Consider the following 22,392-nt stretch of genomic DNA (forward strand, 5'->3'; position numbering starts at 1 on the left):
GGAAGGTAGGCATACCCTCTCGCCTCAGGAGTGGAGTTGCGTATCTCATCACTCCGTTGACTTTGACTCTCTTTGTCCCCTGCTCGAGGAGGGCTATAGCGTAAATGTCTTCCTTGGAACGAATGTCTTTCTTTTCGTTCTTAAAGGGCATGTCTCTAGTGTCCATAGCCTCTCGACATGCTGTAGGAGGGTGGTGTCTTCTTCTGTCACTCTGGAGTGGAGGCAGCTAGTGGCTGCTGTTCGGTTAAGAGACCTAGCGAGGGGGCCTTGTAGTGTCCATCCTAGGCGGGTCTCGACTGCTGCAGGACAGCCTCTGGGCCCTGTGTGGACCCGGTCCATCGGGACGATGAGGTCTGCATGGTCGGAGCCTATCAGCAGGGTCGGGGTGGCACCGTCTATGAGCGGTATAGGTAGTTGACGCAGGTGCACATATTTATCCATCAGCTTGGCGATGGGGTAGGTGTACTGCGACAGGCCTATTTCTTGGCTGGTGAAAGCGTTAGTAATCCTATACCGTCTCTCTGGCTGCCCGCTTGCTGCGATAGTGAAGGAGACATTCTCGCCCTTTATCGTCTTTAGATCTCTTCTTATTGTCCGAATCGTCATCTGGTTTTCGCTCCCTCGCAGCCCCAGCTGGGCCGCGGCGGACGCGAGGAGAAGGGTCTTCTCTGACCCGTCGTCAAGGACGGCGTAAGTGTCCATGACCTTGTCTTGGTAACTCAATGTTACGCGGACCACCTTTAAGAGCACCCGGGCGCCCCCGCTGCTGGCGGGGTCAATGTACATAACACTTGCCTTTGTGCTGCTTGAGGGTGCAGGCTTTCTTCTGTTACTGTCGTGTAGGACGTCTAAGTGGGCTCCGTCACACCGACTACACCTCTTCTTTAAGCGGCAATCGGCTGCCATGTGACTGCGCGCACATCAGTAACAGCGTCGGTTGGACTTTATCCATTGACTCACCTCGTCGGCGGTCATCTTCTTGAACGTGTCACATTGTGACAGCCAGTGTTCCTTTTCGCAGTACGGGCACACCATCTTCCACTTCTCTTTCATCGAGGGGGTACTGTGGTTCTTGCTGCTCGGTACTGATTCTGATTGGTGCATGACGGTCACCAATCTGCGGCCATCGTTTGCTCTCCTAGGTCCCTCTCTGGAGCTTGGTGTGCTCCGCATGAACGTATCCAACCGTAGGCTGTTGACTTCTCTCGCCAGGAAGTCGGCTAGGTCTAGGAGGGATGGCTCGGGACCGTTAGGATCACGGTGGTCTCTTTGCCGCCTGAAGCGCTCTTGTCGGGCGGGCGGAAGCTTCTCTAAAATCCTCTCAACATTAGAGTTTGCGTACAGTTCGTGCATACCCTTTTCTCTTTGCGCCCCCAGCATCCCTACCAGGGATTGTACCTTGATAGACCGGTCATCTAGTGAGCGATTGTCTGTGGCTGGGGGTAGGCGGTCAATATGCCTTATCTCTTGTATTACGTAGTCCCATATGCGTCCATATCTTTGGTCGAGTGCTGCTAGAGCCGCGGTGTATGGGGTAGTAGAGGTGGCATAGGCCAGCGCTATATTGTGCGCTCGGGGCACCTTGAGGTGCTTCAGTAGGATAGCATATTTGTACGGTTCATCAGCTACATCGGACATCATTGTCTCTAAGCACATTCGTAGCTCTGTGTACTGTGCTCTGTTCTCGCGTGTGAAGTCCAGGAACGTCGGTGTGCCAATGTATGATGCCATGGATGGCTGGCACATCGGTGAGCGTTGGAAGAGAGGCCTCCTAGGCGAGTCTCCTCTTACGCCTCTTGGTGGGCTGGTACCTGCTGGATACCATGGTGCTTATCCGCGTATCCAGGTGCTGTTCCTCGGGGCTGGTCGTGCGTCAAGCTCACCCGTGAATTGAGCCCCGTGCGGAGGGAGGGGGTGTTGCCCTGGTGATCAGCTGCTCCATTATCTGCGCTTGTAATCGGTCGCGCTCGGCTTCGCGCTTGGTGAGAGCGAGGTCGCGCTCTGCTTCTCTTTGGGCACCGGCAGCGGCGCGCTGGGCAGCGGCGCGCTGGGCTTCGGCGGCGGCGCGCTGGGCTTCGGCCCGGTCTCTTCCCATATTCTCTTCCGTCTGAAGGCGTCTAATCTCTAGACGTATACGATCTTCGTCGCTCCGTTGCTGCGCTTGAAGGCGTTCTCTTTCCATGGAAGAATGTTCGCGCTCACTAAGCGTCTGTGCTTGGAGTCGATCGCGCTCTGTTGAGGCTGCCAGGCTGGCGAGGAAGGCCTGTGCCAGCATCTTGTCCGCCTCGCTGGGGGAAGACGCTGGTTGAGGTGATCCGCTCCTGGTAGTACTCGTTGGAGATCCGTTCTCCTGTGGCGAGTCGAGGAGATCCATCTCCGGGGTGCTCGCCTCTTCTTGTGGTGGGTCGAGTTCCATCCCTGGAGGGCTGTCTTTATCCTGGAGCTCTCCGGGGACTACTTCTTCGGTCTTGGCGGGGGGTAAAGTCATGTCAGGTCCCTCCTGGTCCCCACCGTGAGCTTGGTCAGTTACGTTAGAACCCACTAGGGCCTCTATTGGCGGGGTAGCCTGGTCGATAGGGTCGGACATAATTTTACTATCTACTTTTTCCGCGTTTACCGTCTGTAGAAAGCTAGGTAGTATATTGGCAACGTAATCCTCTAAGTACTGAGGTGTCTGCCGTCTACGCTGCGGGCGATCTATTTTAGGAGAACCGTTTTGTGGAGTGTTCATCATTGGCCATGTCAATATTAATACCACTATATTAATATTACACTAGTTAACATCCGGCTCGAAGGACCAATTGTAACTGAGGGGTACAATTCCCTGACTGTATTGATAAGTATGGTATCATTAAACCACTACCGTCTTTATGTACATTCTACTGGCCATACAGTACATAGGTATCTTAATGATGAACACTTCCCCACAATGAAATCGGTTCCACACAAAGTTGTAATTAAGTATTTATTGCAGCAAAAGGTACATAATATACTTTCTTTACTTCACTTTGAATGCGCTTATAAGGCAAAGGAATGTGCGTAGGCAAATCAATAACGAATGTCCATTCTCTGGTTACGCAGGAGGTAATCATACAACCTGAATCTTAGGGAATTATATCTATGGTACACTAGTAATATAGCGGGAGATACTGGAAGGGTCCCCCCGGTTGTAAGCCAGCAAGGGTAGAGGATCTGTCGGTAATAGAGTCTGGGTCAACGATGATAAGGAGACTCCGAGTACGGGAGACGGTGCAATAAGATCTTGATCCACAGACGAATACAGCTGTTCTCCATAGCCTGTAGCTCCACAGGGAAGAAAGCTAGCCTGCCTCAGGCTTCTGAGGGGCAGACTCGACGTGGCTCCTCACAGGGTAAATCCCACACACTTGTGGGCGTCGTCGATTCTCCGCTCCATTAATTACAGGACCAAAAGCAAATATAATCCAGCCGAAAAGGGCTATGCAGTCGTCGGGTAGATAATCCAGTGTACATGTCCACACGGTCCTCGTCTAGGGCTCCTCGGGTGAAAGCGCCATGAAAGCAGCCCAGCCTGGATAAGCACTCTAGCTGATACGAGGAAAACGTTGGTGATGCTGGTCACTGTAGAACTTTAGCCGCACGATACACTATACACAAATAGACTATTACTGACTTAATAGAATATGTCGCACTCGACGGTATAGCGCCAAACTCTGACACTTCAGTTATTAATTCGCACGCGGTCTCAATGCTCTATTTGGGGCCAAACAGGCCATACTTCACCGCACGTAGTATCGTGGGTGAGGCTTCAACTTTAGTTACTAAGACTTCTGACTAAGTGCTTCTGTATTCACCTGCGCCGTATTTATACGCTTAGATGAATAAACTAGTACCAGCTTTATTCCTGTCTCATATCCTTGCGCAATACCATTCTTGTCCAGGCATGTCCCCGGCGGTGACTTTGAACCTGACTTTGGAGGCATGGCCTTGGCGCCTGTGGACCGCTGTCCAATAGGAGAATGAAATATTATGGTCTGTACTAGGCTAAAGGGATATTCCGTGTATATGTACAAGGAATATACAAGGGATATCAAATGATATACAAATATTATGCAATATATATCAATCAATAAATATATATATTCGGTTTAATCTGATCCTTTGTAGCAACTATGCTACAGTAATAGTTCAGATATGTGGCAGTCTCAGATATAACTGTATGTTAATAGTTCTGATATTTCGCAGTCTTGGATATAACTGCATGCTACAGTAATAGTTCTGATATTTGGCAGTCTTGGATATAACTATGTTAATAGTTCTGATATTTGGCAGTCTTGGCTATAACTCTAGGCTGATGGTCCTGATAGGTGGCAGCCTTGAGCCCAGGACATGTCCACAGATGTGGGGTTAGTGGCTTGAGGACCGCAGGCCTGTCGGAGAGGAGCAGCTGGTGAGATTGAGTCCAATCTCTGCTGTAATGTGTAGCAGGCAGGCGGAGTTGTTTTCTGTCCTCACTAGCATGAAGAACCTCTGGTAATACTGGAATCCAGTATTGTGTGTGTGTGTGTGTGTGTGTGTGTGTGTGTGTGTGTGTGTGTGTGTGTGTGTGTGTGTGTGTGTGTGTGTGTGTGTGTGTGTGTGTGTGTGTGTGTGTGTGTGTGTGTGTGTGTGTGTGTGTGTGTGTGTGTGTGTGTGTGTGTGTGTGTGTGTGTGTGTGTGTGTGTGTGTGTGTGTGTGTGTGTGTGTGTGTGTGTGTGTGTGTGTGTGTGTGTGTGTGTGTGTAATCAGATTCAAAGGGTGCTATAGAAATACAGTTTTACTTACTTACTTACCTCCTGAGTCACTGTCGCCTGTATAGTATATAGTTTGTGTGCGTGTGCATGTACTGTATATGTGTGTTGGAAGGTGGCATGGGTCACACAACCAATCACTGCATTCAGGGAGTGGACTGTTTGTTGTAGTCGGACTATGTCTCTGCCTCACGACTTGGGGGTCAAACACGCAAAGCCATGGGTCCCTCCTATCACCTCTGACCCCGGTCTCAACCCCGACCCTTTCTCAGAACCCTCCTCAACTCTCACCTCTGCTGAACTCTGATTATTAGTTTGTGAACAGCCTATTATTAACCTCTTTTAGTGTTGACTTTCACTACCATGTAGGTCTCGCACCACCTTGACCTGAGAGGGTGTAGGGTCGGATTGAACATCGGAGGGGATAGTGGTGGATGTTTGAAATACAGGCAGTTGAATTAAAGGTGCTGTATGTGGTATTTTTTGTTTGTTAAAATAATGTCTACATGTTACAATAATAGATCTATACACATCGACAGCCATCACTGATATAGATTGTCGGTTCAGTAACATGGGTTTCCCAGTGAGTCCCTCCACTCTTCTGCAGTAAACAGAAAGTACATGTTCTGGTATCCCGTTCCCACTTCATCTATCCAATCAGGAGAGAGAACTCCACGCTGCATGGTCGTTGTTTTAAGAACACTGTTAAGACTGCCACCCTAGTGTCTGAGAAACTGTATACCAGTTAACTATATTAACTAGTCAAGGCTGTACAGAGAATATGTAATTAACATAGATATGAATATGCTGTCTAGAGTACTAATAGGCCCAGTAAGCTGTACAAATTATGTAATAGGATGAAACATATAATATTTTCCATAACAGGACCGATCTGCTATATCTGCTATATCTTTTTTTTTAATCCTCTTTTTCTCCGCCTGATTTTCTGTGCTTTTTCCTCCCATCCCAATTTTAGTCGTTATGCCAATTCCCCCCTCCCCTACCTGGTCGTTGTGCGCATGTGCCCCCTACTGCTCGGTCTAGGGAGGCTGAGGTCTACCACATGCTTCCTCCGACACATGTGGAGACAGCCAGCGGCTCTCTTTTCACCTGACAGCGCGGACTCTCATTGGTGAAGGTCACGCTGCCTTCACCACTTCCTGTCTTTTGCTGTGCAGGCGCCCAGACCTGACCTGTAGGAGTCGCTGTCCACAACGCCAGATTACCACCCATCAACTTCCCTCCCGCTAACTCAGCCAAACGAGTTAGTATGACGGCTGGCCCAAGCCGGAGGCAATGCTGACACCCGGATTCGAGACCGGAGTCTCTCGCATTGGTGACGAGCGCAATCCCCGCTGCACCACACAGCCGCCCTATATCTGCTATATCTGAGTTAAAACTAAATATATTGTAGGGGCATTCAGTAGTTATGTTAAACCAGTGTTTCTCAAAGTGTGGGGCGCATGACAGGGTGGGCGCAAGCGACTGGGGAACCAATCCACTGAACTATTGTTTCGACGTCGGTGTGTTTCTCGTGGTTAGAGCTGCAACGATGAGTCGATGTCGTCGATTACATTTAGTTGATTTGAATATTCATGACCGATGCATCATATAGTTTAGGGCTGCAACGATTAGTCGACATAATCGGCGACGTCGATCATAAAAACTCGTCTACGGCGAATTTTTGCGTCGATGCATCGTATACATTTATTTTTATTTTTTATCATAGTTTTTTTTGCACTACCTATCTTTGTGAAAGTGGCTTCTCAGCTCTGGTCCAGCTGAAGACAAAGCAGAGGAACAGATTGGACATTGATCATGACCTCAGAGTTGCTTTGTCTACCAGACTTTGAGACTCTTGTCAGGAGCAAACAACATCCCCAGTTATCCCATTCGTTCCCTGGGATGTTAAGGTAAGAAGTCTGCTAAGAAGGATATATTATTTATTATTATTATTATTATTATTATTATTATTATTATTATTATTATTATTATTATTATTATTATTATTATTATTATTATTATTATTATTTTATTTTATTTTATTTCATTGTGTTTTTAGCCCTAGTTGCACTTTTGTTGCAACCCCAGTTATCCCATTAGTTCCCCCAAACTTACTGTCAGTCTGTTATGTTAAGCTAAGAAGTCTGCTAAGAGCCCGGAAAAGGAGCCGCGCCCACAGGAAGCAGAGATGGAGGGTGTGACAGAAATAATCGTTAGATTAGTCGACTAATCGAAAAAATAATCGACAGATTAGTCGACTACCAAAATAATCATTAGTTGCAGCCCTAATATCGTTACTTATGTGCCGTCTTTGCAGTGGAAATGGCAGACATTCAAAGTCATAACATGTGCAACATGTCATCTAACTAGTACGCAATGAATCAATGAATCACGTTCGAAATATAAATAACTTCTCTGTTTCGTGATTCTGCCTAAAGCCAGCACTCGACAGTGTGCTCTTCACTCACATTTGCTAACTTTCGTTTTTGACATCAACTCCAGCTGCAACAGTGAGGCATGGAAGGGGCTGAGCCGATAGCTTTCTCTCTCACACACACTCACATACACACACTGTTACAACCCCAAGGTCTCACACACACTCACATACACACACTGTTACAACCCCAAGGTCTCACACACACTCACATACACACACTGTTACAACCCCAAGGTCTCACACACACTCACATACACACACTGTTACAACCCCAAGGTCTCACACACACTCACATACACACACTGTTACAACCCCAAGGTCTCACACACACTCACATACACACACTGTTACAACCCCAAGGTCTCACACACACTCACATACACACACTGTTACAACCCCAAGGTCTCACACACACTCACATACACACACTGTTACAACCCCAAGGTCTCACACACACTCACATACACACACTGTTACAACCCCAAGGTCATATGAACATTGTATTTGTGTATGTGCTTCAATCTCCTCTGTGCATGTGTTTATGGACCTCTGTATGTCTCTTTCTCTCTCTCTCTCCCTCTCTTTCTCTCTATATCTCTCTCTGTCTCTCTCCCTCTGTCTCTCTCTCTCTTCTCTCTCTCTCTCTCTCTCTCTCTCTCTCTCTCTCTCTCTCTCTCTCTCTCTCTCTCTCTCTCTCTCTCTCTCTCTCTCTCTATCTCGTGTGTGTGTGTGTGTGTGTGTGTGTGTGTGTGTGTGTGTGTGTGTGTGTGTGTGTGTGTGTGTGTGTGTGTGTGTGTGTGTGTGTGTGTAAATGTACTATACTGTAGGCTACTCTTTTTGACATGGATTAGGCTAATTAGCTTTAACAATCCTGATTCCTGAGCCTATTTTATTCAAAAGGAAGATATTGATTTACATAATGTATATATCATCTTTTTTCAAGTCAAGAAAATATGGCAAAGCTTGTCTCACTCTTGGCAAGATTTTACATTTTATTTTTAAAAGCAGACAGTCTGAGTGTCTATTGAACTGTATTGTACATGTATGTTATTGTTCTAGCAAAGGGATTGCACATTTAATAATTTTTACCCTCAGCTTTTGGTTATTGTTACTGATAGAATTATATTGTTAAGTGGTTGCACAATGAGGGGGGGCCCAAAAAGGTTAGTCCGCCCAAAGGGGAGGGGGGGGGGGGGTGACAGATTTTCTTTTAGAACCACTGTGCTACATGTAGTTGGTCCAAATTTCAGACTCTTGACTATGTATTCCTCTGAAAATAGCTTTTTCATGTTTAGTTATTTTTAATCATGTTAAGTAATTTGAATTGCTTCTGCATATGAAACATGATGTATGAATAAACCTTGCCTTAAACCCCAGCTCATTTTTTTCTCTCTCTCTTTGCAGATGGATCACATACACAAAGCCCTGATTGGTCCAGCCTTTAGCTTAGCCACGCCTCTCTGGAGGAAGCCCAGCTCCTGTGGGGTCTGCCGACTCCGGTTCAACTCAGAGGTGGGTGTGGCCATAGATATAATATATAAAGACTAGATGGCTCAAGGCGGAGTCTCCCGCGTAGTTCACCGGTGGCCATCTTGCTTGAGTGGACTACTGCTTTAACCTGTTAAGCTGTAGGGTTATTGTTGTGAAGGGCCAGATTAAACCGAATATATATATTTAATTATATATATATATTTAATTGTATTTGTATATTCTCTAATATTCCCTGATATCCCTTGTATATTCCTTGTACAATATGCATTGAATATCCATTCTAGCCTACTGAACATCCCATAATAGTCTCCATTCTACTATTGGTCGAGACCTTGGTGCCAGGCTGCCATACCCCTCAGACCCAGTTCAAACGTACCGCTCCACATGTACGAACAAGTCCTAGTTCCGCGTAGGAATCTGACTACCGCACCACTAATGGGACTATTTGTTCATAGTGCGTATATATACTGCGCTACTAAAGTAGGACTTTCTTTTCAGTCCAGTTTCTTACCCTCCAATAGAGTCACAGACGTAAAGCCTCCCCGCGACGCCACGTGTGGGAGTAAGGCCAAGTTCGCCTACCATCGGTATTGAGACATCGTGTATATTAATATTTGAATAGTCATATTTGGCACTATATCGTCGAGTTGGACGTAGTCTATTAAGCTAATAATAGTCTGTTAATATATAGTGCTTCGTGCGGTGAGAATACTACCGTAGTCAGTACCCCATCGTTTCGGGCAGAGAACTGGCTGCTTATCCAGGGTGGTTGACCCCACGTGAAGCTGCACCCGAGGAGCCCCAGAGCCGACGAGCGAGTGGACCTGTATACCGGATTATTCTACCGACGACAGCCCGCCTTCCCAGGCACGGATTATGCTTTGTATACTTTGATTATTCCATGGATAAAGACCCCCGACACTGCCGTGTGTTGGAAACCCCCCCCCCCTGGAGAGGACGCAAGGTGAGGAGACGCTCTGCAAGACGAGGTCGCTTCACGTCTCTCCTCCGTGGACCGGAGAACGCCGGCCCACAAAGAGTCCACCTGCTTTCATCTGTGGTCCAAGGATCGCCGGCGCATTGAACGGCACTACAGTGGGTTCACCTGGGATACCCTTGGCCGGATGAGGCAGCCGGATTCTACCCCCCCCCCCTCCTACTCCTGTCGGCTTACAAGCGACTGGATTAACCCCCCCTAGCGTATCCAGTATATAATCATTAAAGTATCATTGCTGTTATTCCTTAAACTATTCCAGGTCGTATATGTACCACCTGCGCCTTCAGAGATTGGACATTCTCTATTGATATACCGACGAATACTCTTGCCATAAAAGTGCATACTAATTCCCATTCATAAATGTGATTGATTTGATTAAGTGCTTGCTCTACACACCATCGCTGTGTAGAAATAAAGACCTATTTCTAATTCGTACATTTGTGTTGGATCCGTTTCATCTACGTGACAGTGTTCATCATAATATATTTATGCCGTGTACTGGGTGGCCGAATATTAAGTACAAAGGTAGTGGTAGTAAGTATCATATCTAGTAATACAGTCAGGGAATTGTACCCCTCAGTTACAATTGGTCCTTCGAGCCGGAGGGTAATTAGTGTAATATTAATATAGTGTTATTAATATTGAAATGGCCTATGATGAACACTCCACGAAACGATCCTCCTAACCAACGCCCGCAGCGCGAACGACGGCTCCCTCAGTACTTAGAGGCCTACGCTGTCAGTCAACAACCTAGTCTTCTACTAACAGTAAACGCGGCAAAACTAGAAAGTAAAAGTATGTCTAACCCCAACGCCCAGACTACCCCGACCATAGAGGCCCCTACGGGCTCTAATGTAACTGACCAAGTTCACGGTGGGGACCAGTGGGAACCAGACATGACTTCACACCCCGCCAGTACTGAAGAAGTAGTCCCCGATGAGTCCCGGGAGGAATACAACGCTACCGAGAGAGAACTCGGCACGGAAGAAGACGGGGAGAGCACCGTGGAGATAGAGCTCCAAGGCTCCGCAAGGAGTACCCCGAGGGAAGGCTCCCCTATACAACCGCCTTCTCCCAGCGAGGCAGAGAGGACCCTACAGCAGGCCTTCCTCATCAGCCTGAACGCCGCTGCTGAACGCGACCGACTGCAGATCCAGCAGCGGAGCGAAGAAGAGCATATACGTCTAGAACTAAGACGCATTCAGAGAGAAGAGAATGTGGCCCGAGACCGAGCAGACAGCCAGCAAGCAGCTGCTGGTGCTCTACGGGACGCAGAGCGCGACAGACAGCAAGCGCAACTAATAGAACAGCTGATCAGACGGACAACACCCTCTCCCTCCGCCAGAGGCTCCAGGAACTCGTCTAGACACACCTCCAGGGCGGCATCCCCTAGCCGAGTAAACCACCCTGAACTTGACCAACAGACGAGGTCTATACCCCCCACAGACCACCTCCCCCCACCGGTCCAAGCGAGACCTAGCAACCGGGAAGGAGCAGCATATCCTGTGGAGAGGCTAAACCAGAGACTACAAGCACTGGATGACCTAACTGAAGACGAAGAGGAAGAGGAGGAGAACCACGCCCGACGACAGCACAGTACTCTACCGGACCAGGAGGTCCGGTACAGCCCAGGCTATACTCCCGCGGAGCTGCGCTACAGACCCCCGACTCTATACACGGGTGAGCACGACGCACGACCCGCACCGAGGAACCGCACCTGGACAAGCGGGCCATGGTACACTGCCGGTACCAGCCCATACCAAGGAGCGGGAGGAGACTCGCCTAGGAGGCCTCTCCCCCAACGCTCGCCGATGTATCCACAGTCAGCGTCATACATTGGCACGCCTATGGTACCCGACTTCACCCAAGAGAACCGGGCCCAGTATACAGAACTCCGCATGTGTCTGGAGACCATGTTGGTGGATGTATTGGATGAACGCCATAAATACGCCATCCTACTGAAGCACTTAAAGGTACCCCGCGCACATAATATAGCGCTCGCCTACGCGACTTCCACCACCCCATACACAGCAGCGCTGGTAGCATTGGACCAGAGGTATGGGCGCATATGGGATTACGTGATCCAGGAGATCCGACACATCGACCGCTTACCCCCAGCAATAGACAATCGAGCACTGGACGACCTGTCCATCAGAGTGCAGTCCCTGGTAGGGATGTTGGGAGCGCAGAGAGAGAAGGGGAGGCATGAACTTTACGCCAACTCAAATGTGGAAAGGATCTTGGAGAAGCTGCCGCCCGCTCGACAGGAGCGTTTTAGGCGACAGAGGGACCACCGAGACCCGAATGGCCCCGAACCGAACCTCCTCGATCTAGCAGACTTCCTGGCGAGAGAAGTCAGCAGCCTACGGCTAGATACATTCGGACGGAGCACCCCTGGCTCCAGAGAAGGAACCAGACGACTAAATGATGGAAGAAGATCGGTGACTGTGATGCACCAATCGGAGTCAGTACCGAGCAGCAGGAGCCACAGTACCCCCTCCAGAACGGAGAAGTGGAAGATAGTGTGCCCCTACTGTGAGAAAGAACACTGGCTAGCGCAATGTGACTCCTTCCCCAAGCTGAACGCGGAGGAAGCAAGTCAATGGATAAAGTCCAACAAGCGCTGTTTTCGCTGTGCGCGCTCACACATGGCAGCCGAATGCCGCTTAAAGAAAAGGTGCACCAAGTGCGATGGAGCCCATCTGGACATACTTCACGACAGTAACAGACGGCGCCCTTCACCCGCACCATCCAGCAGCAAAGCGAGCGTCATGTACATCGATCCCGCCAGCAGCAGTGGAGCCCGAGTACTCCTAAAAGTAGTGAGTGTGACACTAAGCTACCAGAATAAAGTCCTGGACACTTACGCCGTCCTTGATGACGGGTCAGAGAAGACCCTGCTGCTCGCCTCCGCTGCGGCCCAGCTAGGGCTGCGGGGAAGCGAAACCCAAATGACAATTCGGACAATAAGACGAGATTTGAAGACGATAAAGGGCGAGAATGTCTCATTCTCTATCGCAGCAAGCGGCCAGCCTGAGCGACGGTACCAGATTACAGACGCTTTCACCAGCCAAGAAATAGGACTGTCGCGGTACACATACCCCGTCGCCAAGCTGATGGAGAAATATGCACATCTGCGCAAGTTACCGATCCCGCTCATAGACAATGCTATGCCGACCCTGTTGATAGGCTCCGACCATGCAGACCTCATTGTCCCGATAGACCGGGTTCATACCGGACCCCGAGGCTGTCCTGCAGCAGTCGAGACCCGTTTGGGATGGACTCTCCAAGGCCCGCTCGCCAAATCTCTCAACCGAAGTACAGCCACTAGATGTCTCCACTCCCGAGTCACGGAGGGAGAAACCGCACTCCTGCAACACGTAGAGCGGCTATGGACCTTGGAACAAATGCCCTTTAAGAACGGAAAGAAAGACATTCGCTCTAAAGATGACATTTACGCCATTCACCTCCTCGAGACAGGGACCAAGAGAGTCCCGGTCAACGGCGTGTTGAGATACGCCACGCCACTCCTGCGGCGAGAAGGAATGCCTACTTTCCACGCCAAGACAGACGCCACAGAACGGTACCTGCTGAACACGGAGCGGCGCTTAGCCAAGAACCCCGCCCAAGAGAGTGTATACCGCGCTGAGATTGAGAAGCTCATCACAGCGGGACACGTCACAAAGATGGACATTAAAGAGGCTGACCAGACCACTGAATCGTGGTACGTGCCTCACCACAAGGTCCATCACAACGGTAAAGACCGCATAGTATTTAACTGCAGCTACCAGATCGGATCCCAAAATCTGAATAAAGAGTTACTGCCCGGTCCCACACTCGGCCCCTCCCTACTCGGCGTTCTACTCCGCTTCCGCCAGGAAAAGGTGGCCATCAGCGGGGACATTAAAGGAATGTTCCTGCAGGTGAGATTAGTAGAGGCGGACAAGCCCCTGTTACGGTTCCTATGGAGAGAGAAGCCAGGAGATGAGCACCCAGCCATCTACCAATGGGAAGTCCTCCCCTTCGGAACGACGTGCAGCCCCTGCTGTGCTACATTTGCACTACAGAAACATGTAGTAGAGGACCCAGCAGCGGACGAAGAGGTCCGACACAGCGTAAAGAACAGCTTCTACGTAGACAACTGTCTACAAAGCCTTTCAACCCAAGAAGAAGCCGAGGCTCTCCTGATTAAACTCTGCGCCTCATTGATCAAAGGCGGCTTTGATCTCAGGCAGTGGGCCAGCAGCGATCCGCAAGTACTGCGCAGCCTCTCCTCCGAGGACAAGGCAGCCAGCAGCGAGACCTGGATGGCTACAATCCCGGGAGAAGCCCAGGAGATGACCCTGGGATTGGTGTGGCAATTCAAAACAGATTCGCTTCACTACAGACACAAGCCCCTGACTACGGAGCAGGGAAGGCCGGCGGCGGCGCCGACCACCAGACGGAGTGTGTACACAACACTCGCCCGACAATATGACCCGCTAGGATGTATTCTACCGTACACCACCAGGGCAAAAATGATTGTACGAGCATTGTGGGACAAGGACCAGGGCTGGGACGACCCCATTCCCGCACACCTTGCATCCACCTGGAGAGAGTGGGATATGGAGCTCCACTCACTCCCAGGCGTTAATATGCGCCGAAGCTACTTCCCACCCACGGTGAGGCCAGAGACATGTAAAATGGACTTACACGTCTTCAGTGACGCCTCAGAGGTCGCATACGGATCAGTAGCCTACTTGCGGGCCCAAGAGAAGGGGGAGAGATCTACACAGCATTTGTCCTCGCCCGCTCGAGAATAGCCCCACGCAAGCAACAATCTATCCCACGTCTAGAGCTCTGCGCAGCCCTAGCCGGAGCGCACCTAGCCACGCTCATCCAACGTGAGCTCACCATACCGGTGTCTAGAACAATCCTGTGGTCAGATTCCACGACGGTACTCGCCTGGATCAAATCGGACTCATGCAAGTACAAAGTCTTCGTGGGAGTCAGAGTCACCGAGATTCAAGACTTAACCGAAGAGTTAACCGGAGAAACAGAGTGGCGCTACGTTGATACAAAACAGAACCCAGCTGACGTCATCACCCGGGGGATGCCCCTGGATGACCTCACCCGTCACAATGCTTACAGTGACGGCCCCGCATTCCTAAGACTCCCGGAAGGACAGTGGCCCAGGCCTATCCCGAGGGAAGCAAGTCCAGAGGAGGTGGAAAATAAGAAGTCTGTGTTCTGTGGATTGAGCACCGTAGCCTCCACCGACCCTAACATAGACGATTGCACGTCCATAGAGAGTGCACAACAAAGAACATTCCTGCGGTACCACCCGGAGTGCAAGTCCCCCGCTGATATGTCAGCAGCTAACTACGAGGAAGCAGAATTGCTTCTACTGCAGCGAGCCCAGAGAGACAATTTGACAGAAGGAACAGTCGTCATGATTATTGATCAATCACTGCCCAGAGCTATGTGGCCGGCCGGCCGCGTAAGCAAAGTGATCACCGGTGCCGACGGCAAGGTCCGAGCAGCTGAAGTGCTCGTCCAGGGTCGCACTTACACCGGTCCCGTGGCGAGGCTCATAGAACTGCCCCGACTCCCAGACACAATCGATGATGACCATGACCCTATAACCCTATGACTTTGTGAAGTTGACTGACCCCTACAGCAAACCCTTATGTGTAAATAGACAACGCGATTAATCTGTCTCTGTTTAACTGATTAGGTCTGGGACCAATCAGGGGGTGGCTGTTGTGAAGGGCCAGATTAAACCGAATATATATATTTAATTATATATATATATTTAATTGTATTTGTATATTCTCTAATATTCCCTGATATCCCTTGTATATTCCTTGTACAATATGCATTGAATATCCATTCTAGCCTACTGAACATCCCATAATAGTCTCCATTCTACTATTGGTCGAGACCTTGGTGCCAGGCTGCCATACCCCTCAGACCCAGTTCAAACGTACCGCTCCACATGTACGAACAAGTCCTAGTTCCGCGTAGGAATCTGACTACCGCACCACTAATGGGACTATTTGTTCATAATGCGTATATATACTGCGCTACTAAAGTAGGACTTTCTTTTCAGTCCAGTTTCTTACCCTCCAATAGAGTCACAGACGTAAAGCCTCCCCGCGACGCCACGTGTGGGAGTAAGGCCAAGTTCGCCTACCATCGGTATTGAGACATCGTGTATATTAATATTTGAATAGTCATATTTGGCACTATATCGTCGAGTTGGACGTAGTCTATTAAGCTAATAATAGTCTGTTAATATATAGTGCTTCGTGCGGTGAGAATACTACCGTAGTCAGTACCCCATCGTTTCGGGCAGAGAACTGGCTGCTTATCCAGGGTGGTTGACCCCACGTGAAGCTGCACCCGAGGAGCCCCAGAGCCGACGAGCGAGTGGACCTGTATACCGGATTATTCTACCGACGACAGCCCGCCTTCCCAGGCACGGATTATGCTTTGTATACTTTGATTATTCCATGGATAAAGACCCCCGACACTGCCGTGTGTTGGAACCCCCCCCCCCCCCTGGAGAGGACGCAAGGTGAGGAGACGCTCTGCAAGACGAGGTCGCTTCACGTCTCTCCTCCGTGGACCGGAGAACGCCGGCCCACAAAGAGTCCACCTGCTTTCATCTGTGGTCCAAGGATCGCCGGCGCATTGAACGGCACTACAGTGGGTTCACCTGGGATACCCTTGGCCGGATGAGGCAGCCGGATTCTACCCCCCCCCCCTCCTACTCCTGTCGGCTTACAAGCGACTGGATTAACCCCCCCTAGCGTATCCAGTATATAATCATTAAAGTATCATTGCTGTTATTCCTTAAACTATTCCAGGTCGTATATGTACCACCTGCGCCTTCAGAGATTGGACATTCTCTATTGATATACCGACGAATACTCTTGCCATAAAAGTGCATACTAATTCCCATTCATAAATGTGATTGATTTGATTAAGTGCTTGCTCTACACACCATCGCTGTGTAGAAATAAAGACCTATTTCTAATTCGTACATTTGTGTTGGATCCGTTTCATCTACGTGATAGTGTTCATCATAATATATTTATGCCGTGTACTGGGTGGCCGAATATTAAGTACAAAGGTAGTGGTAGTAAGTATCATATCTAGTAATACAGTCAGGGAATTGTACCCCTCAGTTACAGTTATCATAAATCGATCAATACAGACTGTATTAGATCCCCACGTGGGGTATCATTGGAAAGCCACACTCATTGGCTACAACCCTGTGCAAAATGTTTCGAGATTGCCAAATGATTGATGGAGCTAGAGCCCAGTTTACTTTGTACTCTGCCGTGTACTTTGGCGCACGCCTTACATAACGCCATGTAGCTCGAGAAACGCTGAACGGATTTTGTCGCCTGAAATGAATTCCATATATATATTGTATTAAAAGAAATGCACACCCGAGCCGCTAGAGGTCGGCAAAGTAGCGTGACGCGAATTGCCCTCAAGAGGGCCCACATGTGGGCCCTTGGATGTTAAGAGTATGTTGTGTCTCTTTTTCAAATGTAGCCAAGAGAAAATACCTTAACCCTATAAAAACAGCAGTCAAAGTGTATGTTTTTAAGATTTACCGAAAATAAGAATTTATCTGAAAATGCTAAATATATATATTTTATCGTAAAACCACGAGGAAATGACTAAATCCAGATTCAACCCTGCCATTGGAAAGAGGAGCTTTTCCCCTATCCATAGATGTATGATTTGGCCATAATAAGGTCAAGATCAAGTTCAAGGTCCATAGATGTATGATTTGGCCATAATAAGGTCAAGAACAAGTTCAAGGTCAAATATTAAAATGGATTATAATTTATTACTATATCTACAAATGCTTCTGTTTAATCATCTTCCCTTTATTCATTTGCTTAGATTTTTTGTAGACTTCATCTCAAGAAGGTGCTGAATGAGCTCAGTGAGCGGAATCAAAAGAACCTCAATGTTCTCATGGTGTTATTCACCGGCAAAGATGCAAAAAAATCATAATTTATATTCATGTTTGTTTCATCACAAATTTACTCAAGCCTAGTAACAGACACAATATTGTCCCCTAGATACCAATAACATGCTAATTGACCTTGTAGAAGTTGAGCAATCTTCCATTTACTTGGGCATGTACCTTTAGGCGGAATAGGGCTACAGCTTAACAGGTGTGATGATCTGCACAAACAAAAATACTCGCTGAAATCTTGTCGGATTTAGAAACAGTTTGGTTTATTAGAAACGATATTAACCCTTTCACTGCCACATGACAGAAGGTTAACCCTTTACTATAACACAACCGACGGTCGTTAACCTGCTGTTGTGTGGCAGTGAAAGGGTTAACCGTTTTCGTAGTGCAGCAGTGAAAGGGTTAACGTGGCTATGATTCCTGCTTGGAAGAGTTTTTTTAATTTTTATTTAAAAAAAAAGTATGAAACTCCATTATAAGTATGCAGTATGATAACTACATCTCTGACGTTTTTAACAAACAAAACGGTAAACATTTTTGCAAGCTATGGTTATTTCCATAGTACATGCACCATAGACATGTTATGAGTGGGTGTGCTCCACCTACGCAAGATGGCCGCCATGTGACAACATCGGTCTCCGTTGGCCAGCAGCGCGGGTGAGTCATCTGGTGATATAATTATATCTATGGCACTATGGGTATGGCGGCTATTCTGTCGCTTTGGAGTGTTTTTATTTCTTGCATACATGTACACACCTCTCTCTCTAGGATCGTTGAGTTCACTGAAGGGAGCCTTGTGCCGCCTCGTGTCTCGTCTCTACGTTTTTTTTTTTTTTTTTTTTATCCACTTTTTCTCCCATTTTTTCTATATTTTCTCCCATCCCAATTTCGTATCATCCAATTCAACCCTCCCCTGTCACGGACGCTGTTTCTGGCCTCCCACAAGCCGGCTGCAATGTGGACTAAGTCATACATAGCACAAGTCCCCTCCGGTACTTGAGGTAACAGCAGTCGCATCTTTTCACCTGCGCAGCTCGATCTCTCAGTGGCGAGGAGTAACGCGTGGGAGGCTCACGCTGCCCCCGACACTTCCTGATTCTACTGCGCAGGCGCACCAACCGACCTGTAGGAGTCGCTGTCCACAACGCCCGATCCCCACCCATCAGTTTCCCACCCCCTAATACGGCCAATGTGTATTAGTACGGACGACCAGCTAAACTGAAAGCAATGTGGAGCGCTGGGCTCGAACAGGCGAGCCCAGCGTCTCCAGTATTCGTGGTGAGCGCCTTGCCCACTACGCCACGTAGCCGCCGTCTCTAAGGTTATTTAAGGTTTTGAGGTTGTGTTCTCCGAGTGCCTGTCCTTGTCCGTGGAATGAGTGCACCTCTGAGAGCATTTTCATTACATACCTGGATGTGACTCAGCAGGAGTTGCTCTCTAACCATAACTGCCTTGGGGACCCACAAATTAGAATAGAAAAAACTGAAACAAAAGAGCAACTGGAAATGCTTTATTTGCTGAACACAATGACAATACAGGAATGTTGTTCAGAGACATATAAACAACTTATACTCCTTTTTCATAAAGACTTGGTTACCCCGTGAAATAACCAGTGTTTACTGCTGGTATGAACGGGTTGTCCCATTGATGCCTATAAAATAGACAAACTCTCAATGTTCATGAACAGTTTTCACCCTTTCACTGCCACACTACCAAAGGGTTAACCCTTTCACTGCGACAATACAGAAGGTTAACCCTTTCACTGCCACACTACAGAAGGTTAACCCTTTTACTACCACACTACAGACGGTTAACCGCACTACAGACGGTTAACCGTCTGTAGTGTGGTAGTGAAAGGTTAACCGTCTGTAGTGTGGTAGTAAAAGGGTTAACCTTCTGTAGTGTGGTTGTGAAAGGGTTAATCACGTCATATTATATGATCATCTTAAAATAATAAGGCTGTTACATGATGACATAACTGACCACACGCCACTGATCGCTAACAAGGTACTACACGTTATCAGTCATACACAGAGAACCAGTTCACCACCAGTGTTGTAGTCGAGTCACCAAATCTCAAGTCCGAGTCGAGTCTTGAGTCCCCAGTGTTCAAGTCTGAGTCCAAGTCTGAGTCACCAAAGAAGAGCCAGAGTCGAGTCAGAGTCGAGTCCCCATTAGCCTAGTCCGAGTCCAAGTCATCAAGGTTGAGTCCACTCCACTCTGGCGGTCAAAGAGCTGACATACAAATATAAAAAGGTCTACTATTAAACATAAATGACACAGCGGTCACCATTTCAAAGGGAGTTTATTTACTTTGTGACACAATAGCCAAACAAATGCACTAGCCATCAATATCTTATGCCAAATGATTAGGGCCTATTGCAATTTTGTTTTAAATGCAGTCGATGCTCGAGTCCAAGTCCAAGTCTGAGTCATCAGTGCAGTGCTCAAGTCCAAGTCGAGTCACGAGTCCTGAAAATCAGTCCAGGACCCGGACTCGAGGACTACAACACTGCCACCTACTAAATGAAGTTACATTAATGAACTTTACATGAATGGATCAGAGGAAGGGTCAGAGAGGTTTTAGTGTCATATCACCATAGCAACATCCCAGCTGGCGGCCCCCCTGAAGCTCCGTCCTGATCTCTCTGTTGGTGTCTGTTTCATACAGGATGAGCTTTCTAAAAGTAGCCTGCTTTTAACCACAAATTATGAACTTCAGGACCAAATCCAAGCCAGAGTTGTGATTTATTAACAAGTCATGTTGATGTCAAAATCACAGGTTTACACGAGTTCTCTCCAGTTTTCTGTTGCCACAGTACAAACTAAAACTAATGACTATCATTACCTAACGTATGAATGCTACACTGTAGGTATGATTTTCATTTGTTTTTATTATCCTGTTCTTTGGAATGATCGTACGAAGGAATCTAGGATGAAGCCAACGGACACTGTGATGAATGAGGCCCCCGGTCAGAATTATTATTTTAAGTGGATTCAAGTTTCTGGCATTGATTAATATTCCCTGCTTACGTTGGAACCGATCATATTGTACCAAACGTGTGCAGAGACCCTTCCGTCGGCCATCGTCCGCTCCAGACATAACTAAAGCAAATGTGATTTTGGTCGATAATATCACGACCTATCTTAAGCCCCGCCCCATTTTCCCGATCATCCAATCACACAACCGTTGCTTCCCCTCGGGCAAACTTTAGTTTGTTTTTGGCGAAACCAGAGTGTGTGCAGGCGGCCGCAGCGCACCGTGAGTGCAGTAGGAACTGGGCGAGAACGCGGCTCACACAAACAACACCTCTGCCGCCGAAAGTGGTGTGATCGAAAATATTATCATGTTCATAAGATCTGTATTTTAAATACATATTTCTCTGTACAAAGCTTCAACTAGTTTAACTAGTCAAGTCACCTAGGCGACAGTCTGGTGTATGTTCTTAAAACAACGGCCAAGGGCCACAACAGTTTGACGTAGATATGACACGTCCAAGGTTCTTTTCTTGTTAATCTTGTCTCTCCAGTCTCGTGTGAGACACGACAAAGCCCCTAAACCCATCTTTTGTTTTCATTTTCTCTTCTTTGTTCATTTTTGTTTACCTTTCTTGTCCTATCTGTTCATCTTATGTTCGTCATGTCACGTCATGTCAATTATGTATTTATTGTAAGTCTGACCAGAGCTCTTTCTCACTTTCTGGTCAGACATTTTGTCTCTGATTGTAAACTGAGCATACTCTCTCTCTCTGTGGCCACAGAAACAGAAATATGTTCTATTTTTATATACAAATTGACTCATCTAAATGTCTACAGTTCACTGTCATGGCTGATTTAAAATATTCCACAACAGTGGTTAAAAGGATGTTTTCTCTACCAATCTCTGTGGTTACCGTGGTGGAGTTTACTTTTTTCCCTTGTTTATTTTTAGATTTTTTTTTATTTGCCTTCCAGTTGACCCTGTCGCATTATTATTCATACCTGTCTGTTTATAATTCTTTTTTAAATAAATGTCTTTAAATTATAATAATAATAATGACTCTATGGGGAATAGGATGCAGATGCTGCAACTTAAAAGAGGTAGATCTGGAACCTTTCATCGAGAGGAAGACACCAGGGGAAGTGATGCACTGTAAAAAATGCTGAAATGAAAATCTGAAAATGAAAAAAGATGTCTTATTCATCATGTCACCAAAACCCATCCCCAATTTGGTCACAATGTCAATGCCCTTCCTGGTCGTTGCGCTGCCCTACTGTCAGTCTAAGAAGGGTGTAGACTACCGCATGTCTCCTCTGTCGGTCTAGGGAGGGTATAGACTACCGCATGTCTCCTCTGTCAGCCTGGGGAGGGTGTAGACTACCACATGTCTCTTCTGTCGGTTTAGGGAGGGTGTAGACTACCGCATGTCTCCTCTGTCGGCCTGGGGAGGGTGTAGACTACATATGTCTCCTCTGTCGGCCTGGGGAGGGTGTAGACTGCCACATGTCTCCTCTGTCATTCTGGGGAGGGTGTAGACTACCACATGTCTCCTCTGTCGGCCTGGGGAGGGTGTAGACTACATATGTCTCCTCTGTCATTCTGGGGAGGGTGTAGACTACCGCATGTCTCCTCTTTCGGTCTGGGGAGGGTGTAGACTACCGCATGTCTCCTCTGTCGGCCTGGGGAGGGTGTAGACTACCACATGTGCTTAGACCTCCATACTACCCAGCC

General features: G+C 47.8%; 1 protein-coding gene across 1 annotated transcript in view; it reads left to right on the plus strand.

Annotated features, from left to right (window-relative positions):
* Positions 1-22,392, plus strand: part of LOC311226591 (zinc finger protein 385D-like) — a gene marked incomplete at its 5' end in the record, with an annotated part of 139,405 nt that overhangs the window by 68,138 nt on the left and 48,875 nt on the right. Inside the window, one exon of the mRNA XM_084312011.1 lies at positions 8,614-8,721. Coding sequence (XP_084168137.1) covers positions 8,614-8,721 — 108 coding nt within the window. The remainder of the gene's footprint in view (positions 1-8,613; positions 8,722-22,392) is intronic.

Source organism: Notolepis coatsorum (assembly GCF_963971535.1).
Source record: "Notolepis coatsorum genome assembly, chromosome: 4".
In the NCBI taxonomy this organism is placed as follows: domain Eukaryota; kingdom Metazoa; phylum Chordata; class Actinopteri; order Aulopiformes; family Paralepididae; genus Notolepis; species Notolepis coatsorum.